Source organism: Tursiops truncatus, chromosome 11 (genome assembly GCF_011762595.2).
Source record: "Tursiops truncatus isolate mTurTru1 chromosome 11, mTurTru1.mat.Y, whole genome shotgun sequence".
NCBI lineage: Eukaryota > Metazoa > Chordata > Mammalia > Artiodactyla > Delphinidae > Tursiops > Tursiops truncatus.
In genome coordinates this window covers 61,199,672-61,227,310 of record NC_047044.1, presented here as the reverse complement: position 1 = coordinate 61,227,310, position 27,639 = coordinate 61,199,672, and the positions used below count along the sequence as shown (strand labels likewise).

Here is a 27,639-nt window from a genome sequence, read left to right as displayed (position 1 = left end):
ATGGAATGAAGTTTGAATAAAATATTCCTCCCATTTCAGAGGATAAGGTACCCAACCCATCTGCTGTTCAATGTCAATCCCTCTCCCTGTGCCTTTGAGCCCATCCATGCCTCCCAGCTTCCTCTAGCACTTCACTCTCTCAGTTATCCCCTCTCTTTTCTGTACTTTCTATCTTTCCCTTTCACAGTGGTTCTTCCCCTCAGCCTATAAACATACGAAAAGCCTCTCCCATCTTAATGAGCCCACACTTGACCCCATATCTCCAGCAGGTATAATCTCTCTTCTCATGCCATTGAAGCTTTTAAAGAGTAGCCGTTGCTCACCCTCACCACCTGCACATCTCCTACCCACTCCTCCATCCTTGCAGCTGAGTCTGCATCCTCCCCGCTCTACTGGCATTCTCAATATAAGATCCTCCAGGATCTCAAATTACCAAATCTAATGGACATTTTTTCCGTTCTTATCTCACTGAACCTCTCTGCTGTATTTGACACTGTTTACTACTCCCTGATTCTTGCAGTTCTTCACTTCCTTGGCCTAATTCTCTTTCCATCCCGGCCTGTTCCTTCTCTTTCCTTCATTTCTTCCACTTTTCCTTTAAATGTTGACATTCCCACAGGTTTGGTCCTTGGCCTGTGTTCCTCTCATTTGGCAAATTCTCCCTGGCTGATCTTACCCATTCTCTCACATGAATCTGTATCTCCAGCCTAGAGCACTCCTTAGATATTCAGTGTCTTGCCAGGCATCTCTACCTGGACTTCCCATAGGTAACTCAGTGTATTCAAAGTTGAACTCGTTTTCTCCCCTCAAACCTACTTACTCCATCTGCTGCTTTAGTTGAGGATACCACCCCAATTCTAGGTATCATGATTGACTCTCCAGTTTTCTGCAGTCCTTGAGGATCACTTAGGAAGCTCTCAGTGAATGTTGCACATTTTTACAAGTAAGAAAAAATTGTGGCTCAGAAATATTTGCTGTTGAAATTCCCTCACCTAGTGTGTGGTAAAGCCGGGTTTCAGTTCCCGGGATATGTGAACTTAATACTCATGGTCTTTCTACCGTATCATGCTGTCTCTATAGAGTATATTGCAGGATGATTTTTGGGTTTTGTTTTTTACTATCATTTTTAGATAATTTCTGTCATTTTGCACGGCCTCAATATGAATATAGTATGGGTTTTTTTTAGTTCATTTGTTGCATATCATATCTTCAGCATGGTATCTAAGATGTAGAAAAGATGAAAAGACTTTTCAAACTAAAATTAATAAATTTTTATGGGTGGATGAGCTAAAGAGTGGAAAAGGTCGATTAGACACCTAGCATAAAGTTGGATATAGTTATGAGTTAGTTGATTTTAGCTGCATCATTGCCTCATGACTAAGAGATTCATTCATACATTCAACAAATAGGTATGAACTGTCTACCTTGTACCAGATGGGCATCAGATTACATCTTCTGCTTGCTAAGCTAAGAAAGTCACAGTAGTTGGAGATATACCCCTGCCTTTAAGGATCTCAGGGTCCAGTGAGAGTTACTGATGTATAAACAGAGTGACAGTACTATGTTAAGTGCTCTAACAGAAGTGTTGTGGGAACACACAGGAAGGAAGGATAATTCTGTTTGAGAGAGTTGAATGGAGAGGAGGTGATATTTGAGCTGTACCTTGAAGTATTAAAGTATGGTTAAAAAACATTTCATCTGTTAAAGAGAAGAAAGAGTAGTTTGGGTATAAAGAACAGTACATGAAAAGACAGAGAGGCGTGCAAAACGTTGAAGTGTTTAAAACCATGAGTTTCATTGTGACTGGAGCATGGGGCTTGGTCTGGTAAGAAGGGAGATAAAGGAGAGAGACAGGCTGGATCCCACTGTGTGCATTCAGCAGTTTTTTTGTTTTTTTTTTTCTCCTGCTTCCAGAGTTCTCAGGTCTGAAGTAACCTCTGGGGCCCATTTTGAGCCAGTGCAGCTGTACTGTGACTTTGGTCCTAGTGACTTTGGACTCTTGGAGTAGCTTATGCACAAGTGTCCTACTGGTTTCTGTCAAGTGTGTGAATACTAAGTAACTTGAATATTACCCCTTAGTCCCCTCCTGCTACCCTGCCTGAGGTGCCAAGTTGCAGAAGGAAGAGCAGCATCTGTGTGGCAGCAGCAGCGTTATTGTAATCGCGTTTGTTGAGTCCTTCTTCTGTGCCAGGCACTGTAGTAAGGACTTTTTGTGAATTTGCACTTAATCCTCATAATCTGATAAGGTAGGTGCTGTCACTCATTATCACTATTTTATCAATAAGAAAACTTAGCCTTAGCAACCTAAGTTGGTTGCCTAAAATCATGACAGCTAATAAGCAATGGAGCTGGGCCTTGAATCCAGGTCTTTGTGGCTTAAAGCCTCTAAACCAGTCTCCTCTGCTGCTTTCTAAGAGAAAGGAGAATGAGAATAAATTCTAGAATATGAGTACAGTGAAGAGAGGCATTTACGTAATAAACCTGCTTTTTGCCTTTTGCTTTACCCCCGGAGCAGCTGCAGGCTGGGTACCCCCAAGAGGGGAAGGGGGAAGGAGATCAAAAGCAAGCTCATACTGAAGGGCAGTGAGGCGGGGTGGCCACGTAGGAGGTTCAGAGCCGCCCTGCCTTGGGGAGCAGCATATGCTGTTTCAGAGCTGAAGCAGCTGCTGTTCTGCCAGGTGTGGCTTCCTGTGACCAGGATGTGGGCAGGAAGGGGGTGTCAGCTGCTCCAAATGTGGGTTGAAGGGCATGGGGTTATAAGGTCAAACCAAATGAGGAAGTGTATGCAGAAGCAGTGGGAAACAGCAAAGCCACAGACAGATGGGGTGCTAGCATTATCTGCATGGAGCTTAGCTTGGGAAAATACCGTAAATAGCTGCTGTGAACTCTGTGGCATGCGCAAGGGCTTTTTTTTTTTTTTTTTGCCAGAGTTAAAGGTATTAAGTAAAAAAGATTTCTTCATTGGCCTGAGGTTTGGACCAGATGACCTGGTGTGCTGAAAAGAGTTCAGGACTCTGAGGAACCCTTCTATTCCTGTTCCCACCTCTGTGGTCTCAGCTTGGGCAGAGCGCTCTGTGCTTGCTTTCTTATCTGTAAAGTGAGGAGTTAGACTTGATAAGTAGTTTTGAAGCTTTTTCAAAATTGCAGTATTGTGTGATAATTAAGTGTAGGCTTCGGGGCTTCCCTGGTGGTGCAGTGGTTAAGAATCCGCCACCGCGGAACGTGCAGGGAACACGGGTTCGAGCCCTGGTCCGGGAAGATCCCACATGCCGCGGAGCAGCTAAGCCCGTGCGCCACAACTACTGAGCCTACGTTCTAGAGCCCGCGAGCCACAACTACTGAAGCCTGTGCGCCTGGAGCCTGTGCTCCGCAACAAGAGAAGCCCCCGCTCGCCGCAACTAGAGGAAGCCTGTGCGCAACAACGAAGACCCAACGCAGTCAAATATAAGATAAATAAAATAAATAAATTTATAAAGGAAAAAGGGATAAGCTTTGGAGTTAGACTGCCTTGGCTCAGTTCTAAGTTTCACCACTAAACAACTTTGTGGTCTTGCTACAATTTCATCATCTATAAAATGTCCCTGCCTCATCGAGTGGTGGCTGTGAGACAGACAGGTATTGTATAAGGCATCTCAGTAGGGTGCCTGCCGCATAGTACCTGCATAATACATGCTAAATGTTATTATCTCTTCAAACAGACTCATAGGTACAATTATCAATGAATAAAAGGAATATAAATATGGGATTTGGAGGTCTCTCTTGCTCACTCCTCAGTGTAGTGGAATAGAGACCTGGAAGATGACGGCTCTAAATATATAGTTCAAACAGAAGTATGAGCCTAAATGAAAAAGGAAATTGCCTGTGTCCTGATGTCCTGCTTTTTAGTTCAGTATTTCTCAGCTGGGCACCAGGACACAGGCACTCTGGGAATTCAGGCAGTTGTGCCTTTGCTGGAGCCTTTCCTGGGACACACTGGGACTATAATTGTAATTTTACTTGAGGGACCCACTGAGCAGATTAGCATTCAGAAAGGCATCAGGACTCCTTTTCAGCAGGGTGTAAGTCATTTTGACAGTGCAGGTCATTTATTTCTGAACAGCTTCCTAGTCTGAGGTAGAATCTGTTTAGATTTAGCATTACGTTTTTTCTATAGTAAAACAGGGAAAACTTGAAAGGACATTTATTTGTTGCCTGCTGTACTGGCTGTATAGTTACTTAGAAGCGAATGCCAAAAACTGTAGCCATTGACTAGTGGACAACTGGCTACTGCTCTTATCACTGTTATAGCTGTTCTTCAGATCAGCTATATTTGTATTGTTATTGGGTAGCAGAGTCCTTCTCTGTGCGTGCACACTCTGAAACCAATAGGCAGAGAGGATTTGCCCCCGTAGAAGGTACCAGAATTAAGAATTTATAGTTAGGCAGGAAAGAGCTAAGAACTGTTGTAAGTCAAATTAGCTAGTTGCCTGGTTCAGAAGAGGTGACGTATGTCTGGGAGAAAAAGGTACATATGTATATATTAGGTTTAGCAGACAAGAATTTAAGGCTAGAAGTCAGCTAACAATGAGATGGTCAGGCAATTCCAGAAGTCAAAACAGTTAGGATCTAGGGTCCAAACCCTGGGGAGATGGTCGTAAATCAGTGTCGATAACAGTTAGAGCCGGATGGAGCCAACTGCCCTCTTGTAGATTAGCTCAATCCCTGAGCCCCTAGGTGTTCATTATAGCTGGAAGGCCATCAGATACCTGCGGGTTACCTTCGCCCCAACTGAAATGATGACCTCTCAGGGGAGGGAGAACTTGGTTGGGTGGAGAACTGCTCTCCTGGGCCTTGTGTCCCACAGCAAACCAGGAGCTGGGTAATAAACCTTTCCCTAAGAAGCTTTCTGTTCTGTGATATACTCCACCCCTGCCTTGAGTACTCCTCCCTGTAATGTCCTTTCATATGTACCCACCCTTTATTACTTTAATGTATACATTTCGTATGGCTAAAAAGCTTAATCCAGTCCTGGGGTGAGGGTGGGGAAATGCTCAGGAGTTGGCTGCATGCAGTACTTTGGTAACTGTGCGTTTATTGTATTGTGTTTGCGGTGTGCTAGGATTTGTTTGGCATGACCGTGAATGCGCTCGCACCTGGCCTTGCACAATGTCCCTGCTCCTTACTGTAGACGGAAGAGCATATCTCTTACCCTGCATTAGCAATGGCAAAGCTCCCCCATCGTATGCTCCATCCCCACATTGCTAATTAGAAATGAAAAGCCTGTGCCTTTTTTTTTTTGTGGTACGCAGGCCTCTCACTGTCGTGGCCTCTCCCGTTGCGGAGCACAGGCTCCGGACACGCAGGCTCAGCGGCCATGGCTCACGGGCCCAGCCGCTCCGTGGCATGTGGGATCTTCCCGGACCGGGGCACAAACCCGTGTCCCCCGCAGCGGCAGGCGGACTCTCAACCACAGCGCCACCAGGGAAGCCCGAACCTGTGCTTTTCAGAAGGCTCATCTTATGCCGGCATGACACATTTGTTAATACTCCATGCCGTAACTTGTGAAGAGCTGTTCCACCGCTGCTAATGGGCCTTGTGCTCACACACATTCAGTGACTGTTGTTATAAACTGATATTTTCCCTTGGGCCATAAACCGCAATTCAATTTCAGTTTCCCTTTTAACTCATTTACTTCACGAAGATCTAATTTAAGACAGATTAGGTAGAATATTATTGGACTTCATGAGTACCAAGTGACTGTTGCTTAAGAAATATTCTCGTAAGAATCCAAGGCTTGCTGTCCTTCCCGTTCCTCCTGAGCTTTAAAGGATCTGGTGTTGGAGCACAGTATCGAATAAGGGACGAATCTTCTTTTCTGGATTCTTACCAGCAGTTTAACAATGATGACTGACATTTAAATCAGCCATGTGTATGACTTTAAAATGCTTTTGTATATATTTTTTTAAAAGCCAACCCATCACCAGTCATCCCTATCCATTCTCTCTCCCATAGTCACTGTCCCGCTAAGAACAGGGGGTATAAGTAAGGGATATAGGGCAGGGAAAAAGCAGCCTGTGGTACAGTTCTGTCTGGTACCCTTCTGCCCCATGCTGCCCTCTGCCCACATAAGTATAGTTGTCAGGATAGTATTAAGCACTGTTGACCATGGACTTGACAGAGTTTCAGTTGAAGGAGCAAAATAAGTAACTCAGGAGAGTTCTAGCAAGATGTAATGTGAAGGAATGAATAACAGTAGGTTTTCTCCTCAAAGGTACGGTTTGCTGCTTTGTTGCACTGAATGTTGGATGCTTCTGTGCATTTTGCAAACTGTAGACTCACAGATTGCAGAGCTGGAAAGGACCTGGGTACGCCCGTCAGGCAGCCCCCTCTCTCACGTTAGAGATGAGGAAAACGAGATCCAGAGAGCTGCAGGGGCTCCCCCAGGCCACATAGCCAGGTAGAGGCAGGTGAAGAAGGACAACCTATGTGTTTTAATACCTGACAGGTGATGTGGCAGTTCTCAAATCCTGATGAGCACAGATTCCTCTGCAGCTTGTGTATCAGAACCTCTGAGGTGGGACTTGAGAATCTGCTTTTTTTTTTTAAAGCTGATCAGATCATTCTTAAGCAACCAGTCTGGTTTAGGTCAGAACTGGTGTTAGTACATAACAGGGATTGGCCAACCTTGATCCCTGGCCCAGATCAGCTCTGCCATTTGCTTTTCTACAGCCCATGAGTTAAGAAGAAGGGTTTTCACGGGACTTCCCTGGCGGTCCAGTGGTTAGGACTCCGCGCTTCCACTGCAGGGGGCACAGGTTCCATCCCTGGTTGGGGAACTAAGATCCCACAAGCCTCATGGTGTGGCTAAAAAAAAAAAAAGAAGGTTTTTCACATTTTTAAAGGGTTGGGGAAAAGTCAAGAGCATAATAATATTTTGTGATATGTGAAAATTTTATGAAATTAAAATTTCCTTGTCTGTAAATAAAGTTTTATTTGAACACAGCCACTCATTTGTTTACGTATTGTCTGTGGTTACTTTTGCAACTACAATGGCAGGTTGTTGCAACAGGGACTGTATGGCCCATAGAACCTATAATATTTGCTATCTGACCCTTTACAGAAAAGGTTTGCTGACCCCTGATATATATTATTCTATCTCTCAGATAAGCCCTGCAAGCCCCAGTGTTAAACGGAGATTGCTAAGCTTTGAGAACTTGTGTTGGTCCAAACAGCATCTTGCTTTATGCAAAAGATGAAGTTTGAAAAACTGCATATGAATTAAGCATATGTAAATCTAATTATTTTAACAGTAAAGTATGTTTTATTGTAATACAACTTGCTGCTTGAAGTATGGAGGATTCACCTTCGTTTCTGGAGGTTTGGTGAAAGCTAGATGTTTTTTCCTCTTTGAATAGAAAAAATATCTCCTGTTTTTATACTTGATAAAGATAGAGGGTGTAAATATCTAGAAAGGAGTGATGATAAACTATTCTGTATACAGTATTCAGTATCCAAATTAATTGTGAAATTTCTACTTCACACATAAAATGGCCATAAGGAAGCCTTTATACCTACAAAACCATCGTTTTACAATTCACTGAAAAGACCTAGTTTCCCTCAGGATCATCAGTCTCTTTCTTGCCAACTCAGCACTGTACTCATTCAGAATCCTAGCTACCTCCTAGTTCTTCTTCAACCAAGGCCTAACAACTTCAGTTTCCTAACGTCTTCCTTTTCCTTTTCCTCTTCTCCTTTTCCCTCACCTCAGACATACAAGCATTTGTTCAGTCACCAAGCAACAGGCATTTATCGAGCATCTGCTCCATGCCAGGTGCTGTGCAGGCTCTGATTCTGAGATAGGAAACACCCTCAGTGGTCCCTCTAGACCTACCTTTCCATCATGACCAAACTACAAGATGAGAAATTGGGAAGGTGCAGAGTTTGTTAACTTTTAACAACCCTGTTGCCTGTCTTCTTCTAAGGCAGGTAGGTGACTTTGGAAAGGCCCAGCCTGGTGGTTTTGGATCCTGGGGCACAGGCCAGTGCTTCCTCCCTTGTTACTGAGGCTTTTATGCAGCGTACCCCAGGGGCTCAACGTTCTCATTCACCAGAGACCCCACCCCCCACACCAGGTTCATTCTCTGCCATGTTCCCATTGAACTGCCTCTCAATCTGGTACAATAGGAGCTGTAAAGAGGCTCTAAACTTGGAATAATACGTTGCTCCTTGCTGCCTGACCTTTGATAGGTGGCGTCCCTCTCCTGAGCTTTTGTGAGATGCACAGAGGATAATAATCCCTCCTTCACACGTACTTCACGGGAATATTATGAGGTTGAATGAGGAGGTTATTTAAAAGGCTTGGCATTTTCAGAGAGGGGGTTGCTATAGAAACACAGAGGAGTACAAGTACTTCAGAGAGGGGGTTTTGAGAAAGTGCAGGCCTCTTTGTTTCTTTGGGAAGCCAAAATATGGAAGAGCCAGTAGCTCAGCCCTTGACCTCTTTCGGCCTAACCCCAAGTCTACTACTTCCTCTTGCTTTTAGGATTAGTCTTTCCCTGCAGCGTGCCCCACTGGAACCAGTCCCTTCTAGTACAGGAAGAACATTATTGCAGTGCATTCTCACCCTGGGGATGGTGCATTGAGCACTTCCAGGATGTATATGGCTCAGTACCAGCACTGCTTTTCTACTGTGGAGAGACCGGTGTGGCTCTGTCAGATTAGGAAAGGAAAGAGCAGAAGATGAGAAGACAGGAACTTTGAAAAGTCTGCCAGCCACCGTTTATTGGGAGTGCTTGGCCTGAGCGTTATATTGGAGCTGTGGGAGGCAGTGGGAGGAGTGAGGTTGGTTCCCGCTCTCCAAGAGCTTGAAACTTAGTTCTAGGAGTAGGTGGAGAGGGTGGAGGGGAGGGTACAAAAAGAGCTGGGAGAATAATGAAAGACACAAACTCTGAGTGTAGAAAAGGGGGAGCTCAGAGTAACTGGAAATATACCACAGAAAGGTGGGTCCTCAGTACCAAATTCAAAATACCGCTGACCTCTGTGGGAAGGAGAGTGTGTATTTGGAAAGGAGTGCAGAAAGGAGCAGTATTGGTAAGGCATTATTTCCTAGGCTAACTGATGGGTGCATAAATGTGGTATCGTTCTTCAGAACTTTTTATATGTCTTATACCTCTTACATGGTTCAGTTTTGTGCGTGTTTTTGTGGTGTTTTGTTTTCATTGAGATACAGTTCACAAGCTAGAAAATCCACCATTTTAAAGTGTACAATTCATTGGCTTTTTGTTCACAAGGTTTGCAGGCATTACCACTATCTAGTTTCACAACACTTTCATCACCCTAGAGAGACCCATTTGCAGCGAGTTCCTAATCCCCTCTCCATCCAGCCCTAGGCAGCCAGTAACCAACTTTCCATCAAGATTTGCCTGTTCTGGACATTTCACGTAAACGAAATCGTACGACACGTGGCCTTTTGTGTCTGAACTCTTTTCAGGATTTTGCAAGACCATGTTGTAGCATGCATAAACACTTAAATTCTCTTTCTTTTTTTTTCTTGGCCCAGATGTCCTTATTTTTCAAAAAGCTCCTTAAATCTTTCTGAAGTTCAGAATGGGTTGGGAACCACTTTTAGCTATGACTATTCTTAATTCTATTATTTGGCTTGTAATAAAACTGATTTTTAAAAATGTATCAATAACACCTTACTGGGCACTTTTCAGGTAATAATGTACAGTTGACCCTTGAACGATGCAGGGGTTAAGGCCATGGACCCTCAGCATAGTTGAAAATCCACATATAATTTCTAGCCAGCCCTCCAAACATGCAGTGTCCCCCACACCTGCGCTCCCTTAGTGTCTGCGGTTCCTCTGTACCTGTGCTTCCGCAGCCACAGATTCAACCGACTGTGGAGCGTGTAGCACTGTAGGATTTACTATTGAAAAAATCCACGTACAGGTGGACCTGAGCAGTTCAAACCCACGTTGTTCAAGGGTCAATATATTTTTATTGTGGTAAACTATACATAACACAAAATTTACCATTTTAACCATTTTTAAGTGCACAATTCAGTGGTATTAAATACATCCACCATGTTGTACATGTTGCCACTGTCCACAAATTTTTTTATCATCCCAAACAGAAACTTTGCCCATTAAACCATAACTGTCCAATCCTCCTGCCTGAGGCCCCTCATAAACTCTATTCTACTTTCTGCCTCTATGAATTTGCTAATTCTAGATACCTCAGATAAGTGGAATCATATAACATTTGTCCTTTTGTGTCTGGCTTATTTCACTTAGCATAATGTCTTCCAGGTTCATCTATGTTGTAGCATATGTCAGAATTTCAATCCTTTTAAGACTGGAGAGTATCCTGTTACATGGATATATGCCACATTTTGTTTACCTGTTTGTCAGTTGATGGGTTGTTTCCACTTTTGCAGTATTTTGAATAGTGCTTTTATGAACATCCATGTATACGTTTTTGTGTGAACCTGTTTTTAGTTCTCCTGGATATATAGCTAGGAGTGGAATTGCTGGGTCATGTGGTAACTCATTGTTTAACTTTTGAGGAACTGCCAACTGTTTTCCAAAGTGGATTAACAATTTTATATTCCTGCCAGTAATATATGAGAGTTCCAGTTTCTTTATATTCTTGCCAGCATTTGTTATTTTCCATGTTCTTTTTTTAAATTATTACCATCCTAGTGGATGTAAAGAGGTATCTCATTGTGGTTTTATTTGCATTTCCCTAATGACTAATAATGTTGAATATCTTTTCATGTGCTTATTGGCTGTTTGTATATCTGCTTTGTAGAAATGTCTATTTAAATCCTTACCCATTTTTAAGTTGGATTATTTGTCTTTTTACTGTCGAGTCGTAGGTGTTTTTTTTTTTTTTAATCTATTCTGGCTGCTAAACCCTTATTAGATACATGATTTGCAAATATTTTCACCCATCCTTTGGGTTGTCTTTTCACTTTCTTAATAGTGTCATTCGCTGCACAAAAGTTTTGAATTTTGATGAAGTCTCGTTTATCTATTTTTTTCGTTGGTTGCTTGTGCTTCAGGTGTCACACCTGTGACACCATTGCCTAATCCAAAGGTATAAAGATCTACACCTATGTTTTCTTCAATGAGTTTTATAGTTTTAGCCTTTACATTTAGGTCTTTGATCCATTTTGAGTTAATTTTCATATCGGGTGTGAGATAGAGGTTCAGATTCATTCTTTTGCATGTGGTTATCAAGTTGTCCCAGCACCATTTATCGAAGACTGCTCTTTCCCCTTTAAATTGTCTTGGAACCCTTGTCGAAAATCAATTGACTATAGACGTATGGGTTTATTTCTGGACTCTCAATTCTATCCTATTGCTGTGTTTGGCTATCCTTATGTTAGTACCACAGTTTTGATTATTATAGCTTTGTGGTAAGCTTTGAAATGGAGAAGTGCGAGTCTTCAACTTTGTCCTTATTTTTTCAAGATTGTTTTGGCTATTTTGGTTCCCTTAAATTTCTATACAGATTTTAGGATCAGCTTGTTAGTTTGTGCCCAAAAAGGCAGTTGAAATTTTGATAGAGATTGCATTGAACCATAACAATATTAAGTCTTGCAATCCATGAGTGCAAGATGTCCTTCCATTTATTTATGTTTTTTTCAATTTCTTTTAATGATGTTTTATAGTTTTCAGTGTATAAGTCTTATACTTCTTTTGTTAAATTTATTCCTAGGTGTTTTATTCTTTTGGATGCTCTTGTAAATGGAGTTGTTTTCTTTCTCTTTTTTCTTTTTATAGTTTTTAAAACATTTATTTATTTAATTTATTTTTGACTGCATTGGGTCTTTGTTGCTGTGCACGTGGGCTTTCTCTAGTTGCGGCGAGTGGGGGCTACTTTTTGTTGCGGTGCGCGGGCTTCTTATTGCGGTAGCTTGTCCTGTTGCGGAGCACGGGCTCTAGGCACACAGGCTTCAGTAGTTGTGGCGTGCGGGATCAGTAGTGGTTCGCAGGCTCAGTAGTTATGGCTCGCGGGCTCTAGAGTCCAGGCTCAGTAGTTGTGGCACACGGGCTTAGTTGCTCCTTGGCATGTGGGATCTTCCTGGACCAGGGCTGCTCGAACCCGTGTCCCCTGCATTGGCAGGTGAATTCTTAGCCACTGAGCCACCAGGGGAGCCCCATAGCGTTGTGTTCTTTTTTTTTTTTTTTTTGTCGTACACGGGCCTCTCACTGTTGTGGCCTCTCCTGTTGCAGAGCACAGGCTCCGGACGCGCAGGCTCTGCGGCCATGGGTCACGGGCCCAGCCGCTCTATAGCATTGTTTTCTTAATTTCATTTTCAGATTGTTTATTGCTAGTATATGGAAATACAACTGATTTTTATATGTTGGTCTTGTGTCTTGGAACCTTGCTGAACTCGTTTATGAGCTCTGATAGTTTTGTGTGTATCTATTCCTTAGGGTTTTCCATATACGAGATCATTTCATCTGCAAATAGAAATAGTATTTCTTGCTTAATTGGCTTGTCTAGAACGTCCCGTACAGTGTTGAATGGAAGTGGTGAGAGTGGAATCCTTGTTCCTCATTTTAGGGAGAAAGCTTTTAGTCTTTTAACATTAAAAACGATGTTAGCTGTGGATTTTTCATAGATGCCCTTTATCAGGTTAAGGAAGTTCCCTTCTATTTCTAGTTTGTTGAATGTTTTTATTACAAAAGAGTATTGGATTTTGTCAAACGTTTTTTCTGCATCTATTGAGATGATCATGCAGCAATTATGCTTTATTTTATTAATATTTTGTATTACATTGATTGCTTTTCATATGTTAAATCATCTTTGCATTTCTGGGTTAAATCTCACTTGGTCGTGGTGTATAATCCTTATTTTATATGCTACCAGATACTGTTGGCTGGTACTTTGTTGAGGCTTTTTGTATCTATATTCATAAGGGATATTAGTCTATAGTTTTCTTTTCTTGTAATGTCTTTGTATGGTTTTGTATCAAGGCAGTACTGACCTTACAGAATGAGTTGGGAAGTGTGCCCTTTTCTTCTATTCTTTGGAAGAATTTGTGAAGGATCGGTGTTAATTCTTTAAACATTTGGTAGCATTCATCAGAGAAGCCATCTGGTCCTGGGCTTTTCTTTGTGAGCGTTCATTTTTTTAATGCAAGGTGCAGAAGAGTATTTATGGTAGAATCCCATTTGAGAGAGAGAGAGAAGGAGAGTCTTTTTAAGGCATATTTATGTTATATTAATACAGAAAAGTTTTGAAAAGATATACAAGCAGCAAAGGTTATCGTTGGGTCATGAGATGGAACTTGTCTTCTCGTCCCTTTTTTTTTTTTTTTTTTTGTGGTACACGGGCCTCTCACTGTTGTGGCGTCTCCCGTTGCAGAGCACAGGCTCCGGATGCGCAGGCTCAGCGGCCATGGCTCACGGGCCCAGCCGCTCCGCGGCACGTGGGATCCTCCCGGACTGGGGCACGAACCCGCGTCCCCTGCATTGGCAGGCGGACTCTCAACCACTGCGCCACCAGGGAAGCCCGTCCTCTCTTCCTTTTTTAATGATTATGAACGTGTTTTGCTTTAAATTAAAAAACAGAACAAACCCAAAAACCTACTTAAAATGGCTAGCATTTGACCATTTGCTTTTTTCACCTGCATGGTGAGATGCTAGGGCTGTGTACCTGCCACTGACCTTGTGTCCTTAGGAACTCAGTCTAGTAGGCCCCTACATCTCTCTCCAGCTTCACAGTCTGCTGCTCCCCCTCTCTATTTTATCCTCCATCAACACTGAATTACTTATCAATTCCCTGAAAACACCCACAGTCTGTGCTACTGTGCCTTTGTAATCCTATGTTGGTCCCTTTCCTTGCCAACCCTTCCTCCTTTATCTGCCCAGTTAATCTCTCTTAATCTCCGCTTGTCCTTTAAAACCCCTTCCAAATGTTTAGTTACCTGCCTTTGTGAACACCTCGCAACCCACTCTCTTCCCTTGCATTTCCCACCCAATGGGGGAAAAATCTCTCTCTCCTGCTGCCTCATACATTACGCATATTTTTGTTACTGAACTTTGTATTTACCCTGCATCATAATTACTAGTTCATATATATGTCTTCCCTAAAAGTACAATTTTATTCAATCTTGTATCCAAGGAGCTTAGCACAATGCTCGGCACAAAACATGCTCAAAAAGATTTTAATTGAATTGAGGTCATGCGACAGGAAAAGGCATTCTGGGTAGGATGAGCAATGAGAGCCAAGACCAAAGTTTAAATGACTATAACCTGTACTGGTTTGGCAAGACAGGAGGATTCATGCCAGGAATGATTTTGGCAAGGCTGATAATGGAGGCTCTTAAAAGCCAGACAGAGTAGACTTGGTAGGTAAATACTGGCGGAATGAAGAACCCTCCTCACCTCCTTTGAGTTTTTGCTCAAATCTCTCTTCTCGGTAGGCTTACCCTGACCACCTGAGAGGGATAGACTCGGAGTTTGGGGTTGATAGATGCAAACTATTACATTTAGGATGGATAAACAATAGGGTCCTATTGTGTAGCACAGGGAACTATATCCAATCTCGTGGGATAAACCATAATGGAAAAGACTATTTAAAAAAAAAAAGAATGTGTATATGTGTATAACTGAGTCACTTTGCTGTACAGCAGAGATGGGCACAACATTGTAAATCTACTATACTTCAAAAAAAAAAACACCAAACCTGTCATCTCTCCGTTCACCTCATCCCCTGACCCCTGCACTCTAGAGCCTCCTTTCCCTGATCTTCTTCCTTTTTCCCTAGCACTTATCACATTTGGTGTAATTTACTTACTCATTATGTTTTTTATTTATTATCTGTCTCCCCCCTTAGAGTATAAGCTCCTTACACTAGGGTGGCCTTGTTTACTGATACTTCCCAAGCACCTAGAACGTTGCCTGGCATATAGTAGGCACTGAGTAAATATTTGTTGAGTGAATGAATCCTAAATTAATAAACTTAAGGCTTCCCTGGTGATGCAGTGGTTGAGAGTCCGCCTGCCGATTCAGGGGACACGGGTTCGTGCCCTGGTCCGGCAAGATCCCACGTGCCGCGGAGCGGCTGGGCCCGTGAGCCATGGCCACTGAGCCTGTGCGTCCAGAGCCTGTGCTCCGCAACGGGAGAGGCCACAGCAGTGAGAGGCGCGCGTACCGCAAAAAAACAAAAAAAAGGGAAACAAAAATAAACTTAAGTATCTTGTCCAGAGCTGGCATAAAATAGTTTACGTATAATTCAAATGTCTTGTTTCTGAAAGGAAAGTTTATTCTGTAAAACTGCTGAGATAGTGTCATCTATTTGTAATGTAATCTGGGGCAGGGAGGGGGGAGGGAGGTGAGGGAAAGAGGTTTCTCTTGCCTTAATATTGCCTGAAGGTTTCTTGCCCTAGACACCAAACTGGGAAGTAAAACTTACAAGTACATTTGAGTTTATTTCTTGCCTAGAAAAATGTTGTTTCATGTGATGATTAATTCCCATGCTTTAATAATTTCTCTCTCTCTTTTTCCACAGACCTTTGTAGTATTAAACAGAGGGAAAACTCTCTTCAGATTTAGTGCCACGCCTGCCTTGTACATTTTAAGTCCTTTTAACCTGATACGAAGAATAGCTATTAAAATTTTGATACATTCATATCCTTTTCTGCAAATGTGGAGTGTGTGCAGGAGTTGCATGGTCGCTGGTGTGTGTTTCTGAATGTGGACAACTTGATTGTATATTAAGTATTTTACCAATAGTGTACGTGACTATCCCACCAGTTAGAAGTTTTAAGAGTGACTTCTGCTGAATCCTGAGTTGAGCTGCAGCAAATTCTTTTTTCTTAGGATGATGTCATGGGAGTCTGGAATTTTGTGGGTATCATTAAGAGCAACAAATGAAGATGGTAACCTTTTACTGAAGTCTTACTTTTTAAAGCACTCAGACTTCAAGATTGTTCAGCTTCTTATATATTAAAGTCCATATTAGAATTTTTGAAAGGCTACTTCTTGAGTTACAAATAATTGAATGAGTGTTTTAGAGATCTGCCTTGAATATTTTTGATTTCTTGAACAGTGAGCTTAGAAAGTATCTAGGATAGTTTTTCAGATTAAATGGCCTCCTTGGTACAGAGGTTTAGATCTAGATTGCAAGATTGCTATGAATCTGTTTTGGTGTTTTTGCTCCCCTTAAACAGAAAATGCCCATTTATTCATGTGGCTTGACTTTTATGTCTTATTAATATAGGAGAGTATATGACAGATGACAAATTATGTGATGGGGTTAGCAACTTTGCATAGTGACTTTAAACTTTCATGGTTGGCCTTCAATTTGACAGTACTTAGTCCCATGCTTCAGGGTTTTTGTACCCTCCAAGTAGGATGAGGAAACCAGCAGTTGCTACTTTGTAAATAGGTTTGCTGAGCTTTTGCACGTTTTATTAACAGTAACCTGGTCTGGAATCTTTGGTTTACAAGCAACATAGATCTGAAACCTAAAGGCTTATAAGTAAATAAATAACTCACAATGGACTTCTTCCCTTTTTGCTGGATCAGAAGATGGTGTTTTTTCTCGTCTAGCCAGAACATGTTGTTATTCCCTGAAGAAAAATACAGCTGTAGTGAAGAAAAAAATCCAGCTGTAAGAAGTAGTTTTTCTTTTTAAAACTCCACTAATAGAATGAAGATAGTGAATGCCATTAGCAAGAGAGAGTGAATTAGCAACAAATGAGATATGGCTTCTGTGCTTATTAAAGTGACAGTTTGAGTTCGAGTAACTCATATTGACCTGAAGCCGTTTAATTTTTCTCAGTAGACAAGAACAGGAAGGGCTGAGAGAGATCCTGGATGGAATTAAAATGGCAACAGAATGATTTGCTACCCATAAACATTCCCAGGCACTTTCAGAATGATCAGATGAATTTGCCTCGTTACCTAATTCTTAGGAGTACGGTGGTGCAGATGTCCTTAAAATCCTTACCCAATGTACCATAACTGGTTTCCCAGATTGGACAAATTCAGCGTACATTGACTGTTGCCTTGCCCCACAAGAACAATCAGACCTTTGGAAGACTATTAAAAAAAAGAAAAATCATTAATGACATGCCCATTTCCAAATAACGGGTAATGCAAGATAATTAACAATAAATGACTACTGAATAATATAGATTAGATTTAATTTATTTTCTCACCTGATGACTTTGGCATCTGGTGGACTGCAAGATTTCTGGTTATTGGGCAGAGAGGTATTTAGAGGCATAAGTGGTAAGAGGGAGAAATGTTTATCCAAAAGGAGTAGAGCAGTGACAGTGCTTTTGAAAGAAAGAGAGTGGCCATGCTGCTGTGTCCACTCACATTCTCTGGCCAGGTGTGGGTCCACATGGTGGCACTCTCTGTTCATGGTGATGACCACAGTTTTCATTATCACCTCGCCTTTTCCTCCTCTCTGTGCTTTGTCTCCTTTCAGGTTACTGATTTAATTCCTGTGATACCCAATGCGATGTGTGTTTGCTTCCTGAGGATAAAAACTGGCCAGATTTTGTATATTCTCCCTTGACTTTTTTCTACAGTGTTTAGCATGATCATTATGTGCACTATTTTGACCAACTGTGTATTCATGACTTTTAGTAACCCTCCTGAATGGTCGAAGAATGTGGAGTAAGTAGCTCATTTATTTATTTTTCTGCCAGCTTGTTTTAAGTATTTTTAGTCACTGAATCTTGCACTGCACAGCCTATCCACCAAGGAAGAAAATTATTGCCCACTTTTCATGTCACAAAGATGTGTGAGGATACGTGTGGAATTTAAGAACTATCCTTAGAAGTCAACTCTAGAAAGAGAAAGTATGCCCTGGAAGTTACTACTCATCACCTCTGCCCTCTCCTGTGTCAGCCAGTGCTTTGACTTGCTGCCCCATCACCATCTTGTACCCTCAGTTCCTGATGATACTGCCTTCTTCTCCAACATTAGCTTTCCCTTTCTTTTTGACTTGTCTCAAGTTAAAATTAGCTGTGGGGCCTCCTCGCCTGGTTCAAAATGATCATGTGCTAGATGGCAATACAGAGTTTTTTCTTTGCAATACCCGTCAGGGCCCAGTGCAACATTCCAGAGTTCTTGCTTTGTGCATTTCAGTAATTTTCATTTGAAGCATCCCTTTCTCTTCCTCACTTCCTTTCTGCTGCATTGGCTGTGTTCTTTCTGTTTTGTCTCTGTTAGTTGAAGCCATCCGTCGGCAAGTGTTATCTTAAAAGATTCATTTAAAGTTTCTGTCTGTTCAGAAATTACCTCAAGATATCCGTTTCTTTGACAGGTACACGTTCACAGGGATTTATACATTTGAATCACTAGTGAAAATCATTGCAAGAGGTTTCTGCATAGATGGCTTTACCTTTTTACGGGATCCGTGGAACTGGTTAGATTTCAGTGTCATCATGATGGCGTAAGTTCTCTGCTTACTTTATTGGTGTTCTGGGTGATTATGTGTGTGTGGTTGTACTCTTGGGTGTGTTTGTACGACAGTTTGTAAGTGTGAGTTGGTGGGCTTAGTTGTATGAGGAATTAATGGATAACCGTGTAAGGTGGTGGTATGGACTTATGCCTATGATTCTTGCTTATGAGGGCCTCTTGTGGTTCAGGAAATGACAGCATGTATATATGGGAGGTGGTGAGCAGAGGCTTGACAGCTGGGAGAGAAAGTAGGAAGTGATTTCCCATTGACACTCCCTCATATTTTATTTTCCCCTACAGCATTGACCCGGGGTCGCACAATTATCACTAGGCGGCCTCGGTGAAGACCTCAGATTTTTTAGGTGTAAACCTTAGGCTGGAACTCAGTGTCCTGGGTATGTTATATCACATGTAATTTCATGAGGCTATCCAGATGTTGCGGAATTCAGAGCATATTTTAGAGTCAAAACATGAGCCAAGTGTATCCAATCTGGTCACTTCGTAAAGAATTACCGACCAGAGCTTCAAACTATTATTACTAGGGAGCAGTGTAACCCCACATTGGTATGCTAGGGTAATCTGTGTTGTTTTAACAATGAAAGTGTATCTCTTTGGGAAGTTTAGCTGGTGATAGAAGAGTTATAGCAGACTTTATTTTTATTTTCAGGTTGGGAAAGTACTTTGCGGTTTGGTAGGGGCTAAGTGTGTTGTCTAGATTGTGTGTGTGTTTATGTGTATGCACACAGACGTGTAAGAAATTGAGTGCATCTGTGTATGTATGGGTCTGAACGTCAGATAGAAAAATGTATTTCAACTGTAAAGTGTGAATGAATGATATGCATTGAATATTTGAAACTGGAACTTTGACTTTCTGTTATATTAAGACAATTTCTAGCTTTCCAGCATTATGAATACACATTGGTGTTCATTTAAAATTTAAGTGTCCTTGCTAGGCACAGAGCTGGTGAGCACTTAACACAATATGGGCACTTAACACAGTGCCACAGTGCCACATTGGCACTTAAATGAGCACTTAACACAATATTGGCTCTGATCCCATGATCTAGATTTTTCCTGAGCCCTGTTTTTGTATGTCACGGGCTAAAACTTCATCTATAGGCATGACTGCAAAGATATGCATACAACTCTTAGATAAGTCATTTATGCAGAGATTTAGGCATTTTTGCCGTTGTCAACTAGGGAGTTACTTTAATGTAGGTTTGTTTTTATGAGACTCCTGTTGCAGAAATTTGTCTCCTTTTCCTAAGAAATTGTTCATAAAACTTGGAGACATAAGCCTTTGAATACCTCCTGGCCTTCCTTTTTACTAAAAAAGAAGTGAATGGACTAAGTAGTCATTCTGATTGGGATCTGCACATCACAATGCTGAGGAAGAAAGGAAGCCCTAGGAACCTTCTGGTGGTATCACTTCCTTCAGATACACTTTTGAATTCTCCTTGCCCAATTGAAAAAAAAATGTGTTCCTTAAATGTTTATATTTTGAAACTTCTCTTTTTCAAGGAAATAAATGAAATCATAGCTTGTATATAAGACCCTTTCTTACCCCCGTTCTCAAACCCTCGCCCAGTGGTACCATTACAAGTTAACTTTGGTTTGATTCTGCAGGTATATAACAGAGTTTGTAAACCTAGGCAATGTTTCAGCTCTACGCACTTTCAGGGTACTGAGGGCTTTGAAAACTATTTCGGTAATCCCAGGTAAGATGGCCCGGGGTTGGTGTTAGGTGTTGGGTTAGGGCCCTGACGTGACGTATTGTACTTTTTGTTTTGTTGTGGTTTTGTTTTTTTCCTTCGGTGTTTGTGTTTGTGTCCGTGTTTGTCATTTGTGTCTGTGCGTGACCTCCCTCACTACAGATATGTGACAGAGTTTGTGGACCTGGGCAATGTCTCAGCGCTGAGAACATTCAGGGTTCTGCGAGCTTTGAAAACTATCTCTGTAATTCCAGGTGAGAAAATTTAAACACAAGACTGACTTTGCCTCATCTCCTCTCTCTCCTCCATTCATTTTGTCCACCACATTCTAAAGCGGCATCAGCACAGCTGATATGGCCTTGCATTCCGCATGTTTGTCCTGGGAGACGTTCTCTGGAATGGCTCTTTGGTCCTTAGCAGTATCTCTGACAGTGCTTGCTAGGCATGCGGCCCCCATTCCATCCATGCTTTGAAAAAGCACGTGCTTAAGAATCACTTGGATCTTACAATATCTGAAAGAATCGTCACGGAGCTAGCTGTCTCTTTGAATATCAATCACTTGCTTCCTAGCCTCATGGAATTACAGTAATTTTAACATTCACCATCATTCCATTGCTTATGATTTCTAGGCTTCCTGTCGCATGGTTTGCTGATGGGATGTTATTCGAAGAATTGTACTTTTATTGTTACTGTGTTAATGGAATTATTTAATCACAGAAGAGACCTTACCCAGTTAACTAGTCCAGTGTTCCAGACAAATTTAAGAGCCTGAACTTTAATAATCACTGTCTATCACATTCTGTTGCTGTCTGTTTCACTAGAATAAGAACCAGTAGACATCTACTACGTATGTATTCAGAGACCATTCTCAAACATAAATCCCAGTGAAAGCTTATGCAGGTGCTGTTAAAAAAAAAAAGTCAAAGGTAAGGTAAGATACGTCTAAACATGCGGGCAAACAAAAAAGTACAGAAACTTCATAAGGAAAAAAAAAAGGAATCCGCGGGTGGTTGAGAGGTAGTTGATTGACAGTCTCTCTAAAATTTTTGCCTTTTTTTCCCTTGGTTCTGGTTGAGCTAGCTCAGTGGTTCTTAACCTTTTGAAGGTTTTGAATCCTTTTGAGAATCAGATGAAAGGTCACAGGCACCACCCCCCAACACCAAAGCCCACCTGTGACCCCCAGGTTGAGATCCATTAATTTAATTCAAATCCTTTCTACCAGGTAATCACTATTTTTCTAAAGACCAGTCTTGAAATCTGGAAGGAAAGATATTTTAGTTAGTCTGCTAACTAAAATATTGTTGGCAGAAATGTGGCAGAAGTCAAGACTATGTTGTTGCTGGTTCGACTTTGGTTATGTTCAGGAGTTTCCAGGGAAGACTCCCGAGAGGCCAGGCTTTCCACTGCAGTTTTGTAGAAACAGGGACATGAAGAACAGAGGCATCCTATTCCTGGCATCACGTGGCTCTTCTCCTTGTGGCTGAACCAAAAATAATTCCTCTTTTCCCCTTTTCAACACGTTATCTAGATATCAGATGCAGAGAGAGGGAAGCACGGAGGTAGAATCCGAGAGAGGGAAGACTTAGAATGTAGCTTACTGAGAACCTCAGGAAGGTAAACCTCAAGTTTCTCCATTTACAGATTTGGGCTATGAAGCGGGCCAGTAAATTATGGCCCTATTACAAATGAATTCCAGGGCTTCCCTGGTGGCGCAGTGGTTGAGAATCTGCCTGCCGATGCAGGGGACACGGGTTCATGCCCCGGTCCGGGAAGATCCCACATGCCACGCAGCGGCTAGGCCTGTGAGCCATGGCCGCTGAGCCTGCGCGTCCAGAGCTTGTGCTCCGCAACGGGAGAGGCCACAACAGTGAGAGGCCCGCGTACCACACACACACACACAAAAATTCCGGGCTTCCCTAGTGGCGCAGTGGTTGAGAGTCTGCCTGCCGATGCAGGGGACGTGGGTGCGAGCCCCGGTCCGGGAAGATCCCACATGCCGCGGAGCGGCTAGGCCCGTGAGCCACAAGCACTGAGCCTGCGCTCTAGACCCCGCAAGCCACAACTACTGAGCCCATGTGCCACAACTACTGAAGCCTGCACGCCTAGAGCCCGTGCTCCGCAATTAGAGAAGCCACCGCAATGAGAAGCCCGTGCACCGCAACAAAGAGGAGCCCCAGTTCGCCGCAACTAGAGAAAGCCCGCGTGCAGCAACAAAGACCCAGTGCAGCCAAAAATAAATAAATTTATTAAATGAAAAAGAAAACGAATTCCTTGGGACTTCCCTGGTGGTCCAGTGGCTAAGACTCGGTGCTCCCAGTGCAGGGGGCCTGGGTTTGATCCCTGGTCAGGGAACTAGATCCCACATGCCACAACTAAGAATTTGCATGCCACAACTAAAAGATCCCATGTGCTGCAACTAAGACCCAGTGCAGCCAAATAAATAAATATTTTTTTTAAATGAATTCCTTTATTTTTAGCAATGGTAGCTTACTGCTTATCAGCCAGAGGCTGGGTGTCAGTTGGAGTATATTCTCCTTGGCAAAAAACTATAACCCTGACTTATCAAGGTTTAGTTCCTAGCCATTTCAAATCCGTTTGACAGAAAATTCAGCTCATTCTTTAGGCAGCTTCATGAAGCTTGTTGATGGCAGCCTAACCCTTAGGCAGGCCTTGTCTTATTTTTTTTTTTTTGAGACATCTGTACCACCAAATCTTTACTTTCATTTTTCCTTTGGTCTCTTTCCTCCTCTGGCCTCTTTTAAATATGATCCCATGTTTTCTGCTCACTTCCCCCAGCGTACTCCGCAAGGCATCTGTCTCTTTATGTTCTTGTGATCTCAAAACTTCTCTTCCAGAATTAAATTGGAAAGCTGCGTTCTGCTCACTAACTAGGGCAGCAGATGCTGTCTCTGCTCCAGCTCTTAGCCTCTGTCTCTGTCTCTGCTGTATGGTTAACTTCTGACCACAGCATTTCTGCAAGATAACTCTTGACTGATGTCACGTAATTTATCCTTATTACTTTCGTTTTATAGATATATATTCATGTCTAGTTTTATATTCTGTATTACAAATATATATTTATAAGCACAGTGCCTGGCCCATAGTAGTCCTCCATAAATGATTTTAGCAGTAGCAATTATAAAGAAGAAACCTAAACCCAAAGAAAGGGTTTGTATGAAGATTCAGACACCAGCTTCACAGTTTGAAATAGATTCCTGGATTCCTATTTCTAGAAGCACCCCGCAACTGAGATGGCTTTGGGAGGCTTTGGAAAATAACTTTAAGGGGTAATAAAGCCAATAATAGATCACTATCAGTGAATGGTATAATTGATACTGGAATTAAAGTGTGACTTTTAATCCCAAGTCCTTTTGCTCCCCATTCTACGTGTAGAGGGCTATTGCCTTGTTCCTACCTGCCTGTTACCCAGGTCTCCTTCCCAGGTGGTAACACCAGTGTATGAGGCAGTAGACCTGGGCCCTCTCTTGACTGGAAATCTAAGTCATTTTGACTCCACAGTTACAGAGTTAGGCCATAGTTCCCTCTGAGTAAAGCCATTGCTTTGGGTACCAAGTTTTCTCATAGGCCACTTCAGTGGAATTGTTGCTTTCTTTTGCCTTTTCCTGCTCCTGGTTTGATGATCGGCTTTTGGTTTTTTTTAACATCTTTGTTGGAGTATAATTGCTTTACAATGGTGTGTTAGTTTCTGCCTTATAACAAAGTGTATCAGTTATACATATACATATGTTCCCATATCTCTTCCCTCTTGCGTCTCCCTCCCTCCCACCCTCCCTATCCCACCCCTCTAGGTGGTCACAAAGCACCGAGCTGATCTCCCTGTGCTATGCGGCCGAAGCTGCCAAAAACAGGAGTGAGAGCAGCCACAGAACTGATGTGGGACCTGCAAGTTCTCACAGAGCTCTTTATGAGAGTTTTCCCTTTCCTAGAGCACTCACCCTGCTCACCTGGCTGATGCCGTCCTCCCTCTTAGCATCTTTGGTATTGATAGATACTCTGAATGTGTCAGGGCAGTCAGGACTCCCTGAAGATTGGAGAGTACAGTGCACCAGTTAGCTCCAGCCTTTTATACAAGAGATACTTTGATTTAGAGCCTTCTTGTGGCTTAGAAAAGACTGAACTCACATCCTGACCCTTTTTATTTGCCAACTCAAGACCTGGATACCTATCATTCATGGTTTCCCTTCTGCTTCGGAGAACTCAACTTGAAGAACAGTGCCATGCAAACTGTGCTAAAAGGGTCAGTTATAGGAAAAGACCCTTTGAATATTTTCTTTGGTCTGGAACTTGCTGGATTCAACTTGACATTGAAGTATTCTGTGGAGAATGTCGTATACCTTAAAACTTTGTTTTCACTTTGTGTTTATCTGGGTACAAAAATGAACTTCTAAGTGACTTTGTCAGAATTTTCATCTCCTGCATGCTTTGGCCATGAGCCACGGGACTAACATGCCCCCAAGATAGGGTGGACATCTCAAAGAAGGTGTCTCAGGGTTTTCTTAGAGTGTAGCACTTAACGGTGTAAATAAAACTGGTTGGGAGGGCCTCGCTGCCAGTCCCTTTTCATTTCCATCATCATTTAAATGGCTCCCCAAAGCACTACTTCTGTTGGTCATTTTGCTCTCTTTCGAGCTGTAATTTCTTGATTATTTTTCTCTTGGATTTGTTATTTCTCTGCTTTCATTTTTGTTACCGTCTCTCTCTCTTTACCTGTGGTGTCAGATAAGAAGCAGGGAAAATGAGAGGCCCTTCTCCGTCCCCCCCCAGTATCCACGAAGAAGGTGTTTTCTTTAAATGTGCCCGTTATGAATGTGGCAATCTCTGCTGCGCTGTGAAGGGGGATAGAAAGTGTGTTAAGACTCTATTCAGAGTCATTGTTTCTTTTAAAATATTCTAGTGATTAATCCAGTTGCTTTTGTGTTTCTCCTTTTTCCACACTGTTTCTCAGGAAAGACAGCTGAAGTTTACCACAGTGGTCCTGATGGGAGCAACACTGAGAACTCCCAGCGCCCCCTCCCAGCCCCACCTCTGAGAGCTCGTTTAGTTGTGGTCAGGCTTACTCAAGACGAATCTAGTCTTGAGTAAATAAATCAAGGGGCCCCCAGGTCTCTCCCACATTACTCTTGATCTGAAGAACCTGCAAGAACTGTCACTGTGAGGACTGAATCTGCAGCAGGGAAGGTGACCTGGCATGACTGTACCCCAGGACTTGTCTGGACCGAGCCAGACCGTGGGACCGGGGAGTTGTTCTTCCCCCTGTTGGGAGAGCTGCTTGTTACTGCTGTTGAGGCCTGTTCTGATGTTCATTTTGTAGGAGGGGTGGCTCGTGTTGCTTCAAACCAGTTAGATTTCTCAACCTGAACCACGAACTAGGAAAGATAAATGGACTTTATTTATAATCTGGCACCGGCATGGTGGACGATCTTGATCCCAGCATGCATGGCTGGTTTCTCTGGACTTAGCACATAAGCAGGCTTTGTTCATTTGTTTAAGGGATTGCTGGGCCTTGGGAAAGGTGACAGGAGGTTCAGAGGCGCCTTTGGACATAGAGCGGAGTGAAATTCTTTGACAGCGGCTTCACCTGCTTCTCAAAATTTCTTAAGTGTCCGACTTCCTGTCTGGTAGCTGACCTTTCTGTACATCGGGTCCAGCTGTCTTTCCTTGTTCTGTAGTAAGTCTATTAACTACTTCTGCTCAGACACGTCCCAGTGCTGGTGGACGTTCGCCTCTTCTTCTCGCTGTCCAGTTTGCCGCCGCCTGGCTTCCGTGTCACACTCTGTTGTGTAGGAGTCACATGAAGGAGCTCACTGCTCTGTTTCGGATTATTAGTTTTCTTGCGTATTCTGGTATGTGGTGTTATGAACTGGTTGAGGAAGTAGGACAGTTTATGCTCACAACCAGAACAGTGGAGTCTCCATTCTTGCACGCCTCGGGTCAGAAATTCTACCAGCGACTTCTTACATTTTTTGACCCGTGTTGCTTGTTGCTGGGAGAGCACTTTTGCTTGGCTGTGTTTACTAGTATGTGGCAGCCACTGCTGGCAAGACTATGAAGGTTGAGCTTAAGAAAAGCATTGATGGGACTTCCTTGGTGGTGCAGTGGTTGAGGGTCCGCCTGCCGATGCACGGGACGCGGGTTCGTGCCCCGGTACGGGAGGATCCCACATGCCGCGGAGCGGCTGGGCCCGTGAGCCATGGCCGCTGAGCCTGCGCATCCGGAGCCTGTGCTCCGCAACGGGAGAGGCCACAACAGTGAGAGGCCCGCGTACCGCAAAAGAAAAAGAAAAGCATTGATGGCGTCATTTCCATAAATTGGCGTCAGTGTCTGCAGATATGGTCATTTGCAATTATCAACACTGACGGAAGGAAGAAGAGTCTTGGCTGAGGCCTGGGTATAATCCAGTAACCATTTAATATTGCTGAGTAATTGTGTGCCTAGCTTCACTTACAGATACTAAGTTACGTCACCTTTCTTCTTCCTGTGCCTTCCTCTAATTTTCTCCTAACAATCTGGATGAGAATCTTAGAGAGTAAACTTTTTGGTTGGCCATAGTGTTATTTAGTGATCATTTTTGCTTAATTAAGTTTTGTTCCTTTGAGACCCTGTGAAGTATAAGCGGCTGAATACCATTTCCAACTTAAATCTCTACTTTAACCTTCTTGAAAGCTGAAAGAACTCCACAGAGGAGTTGATCTAAGCCTCAGACTTCAAAGGAAAACACTTGAAAATTTTTTTTTGGCTTTCTGGACTCATGTGTACAGATTTCTTCAGCAGTGGCATCTGGTTTATGGAGAAGAGATGTTGAACCAGCCGATTGTGAGTGTTCACGTCAATCCCCAGAAAAGTGAGGAGTTCCATGTAGGGTTGGTGTATTATTTGAGCATCTCTGGTTGCAAGTAAAAAGATACAGGAGTACTTCAAGGAAACTAAGGGCTGGAATGCTTTGGGGCTTCTGGAAGCCAGTGAAAGCAGAATGCAGAGCCAGAAGGCCCCAGACACCAGGGAGTACCTTGTCTTCATCTTTCTCTTCTCCATGCTCCTATTTCCTTTTTCTGTCCCTTAGAATGCTGTCTTGACTTCACAGACATATCCTAATATAATGAGAGAATATGACTACCATTTAGCTTCCAGATTTATACATTATCATTCCCACCACATGAAAAGGCTACTGGACTGTCTCTTGTCCCATTCTATATTCCTGGAGGACAGGATCTAGATTTAGGTCAGGTGTGCATCCTGACATCTAACTGCTAAGAGAAGGTTACTTCCTACAAACAAGGCTGCTGGGAGCCCACCCTTATGGAACAGAAGATAGTTTGAGCTCATAGCCTGGAATTTCCTGTTGTATGGGCTTGGAACTGTCCCAAGAGTTCCCAGCCCAGGAAAATCAGATTAGACTTATGCTAAAATTGTATGTTTTTAAAAATTAATTAATGTCACAAATACATTGGTTTGACTATTTTAAAGTTTTATCCTCTTGTTACTAATACAAA

The 27,639-nt window shown here is 42.6% G+C and overlaps 1 protein-coding gene across 1 annotated transcript in view; it reads left to right on the top strand.

Annotated features, from left to right (window-relative positions):
* SCN8A (sodium voltage-gated channel alpha subunit 8) overlaps positions 1 to 27,639 on the top strand; it is a 113,959-nt gene that overhangs the window by 11,320 nt on the left and 75,000 nt on the right. Inside the window, exons 3-6 of the mRNA XM_073788662.1 lie at positions 15,508 to 15,626; positions 17,538 to 17,627; positions 18,280 to 18,408; positions 20,043 to 20,134. Coding sequence (XP_073644763.1) covers positions 15,508 to 15,626; positions 17,538 to 17,627; positions 18,280 to 18,408; positions 20,043 to 20,134 — 430 coding nt within the window. The remainder of the gene's footprint in view (positions 1 to 15,507; positions 15,627 to 17,537; positions 17,628 to 18,279; positions 18,409 to 20,042; positions 20,135 to 27,639) is intronic.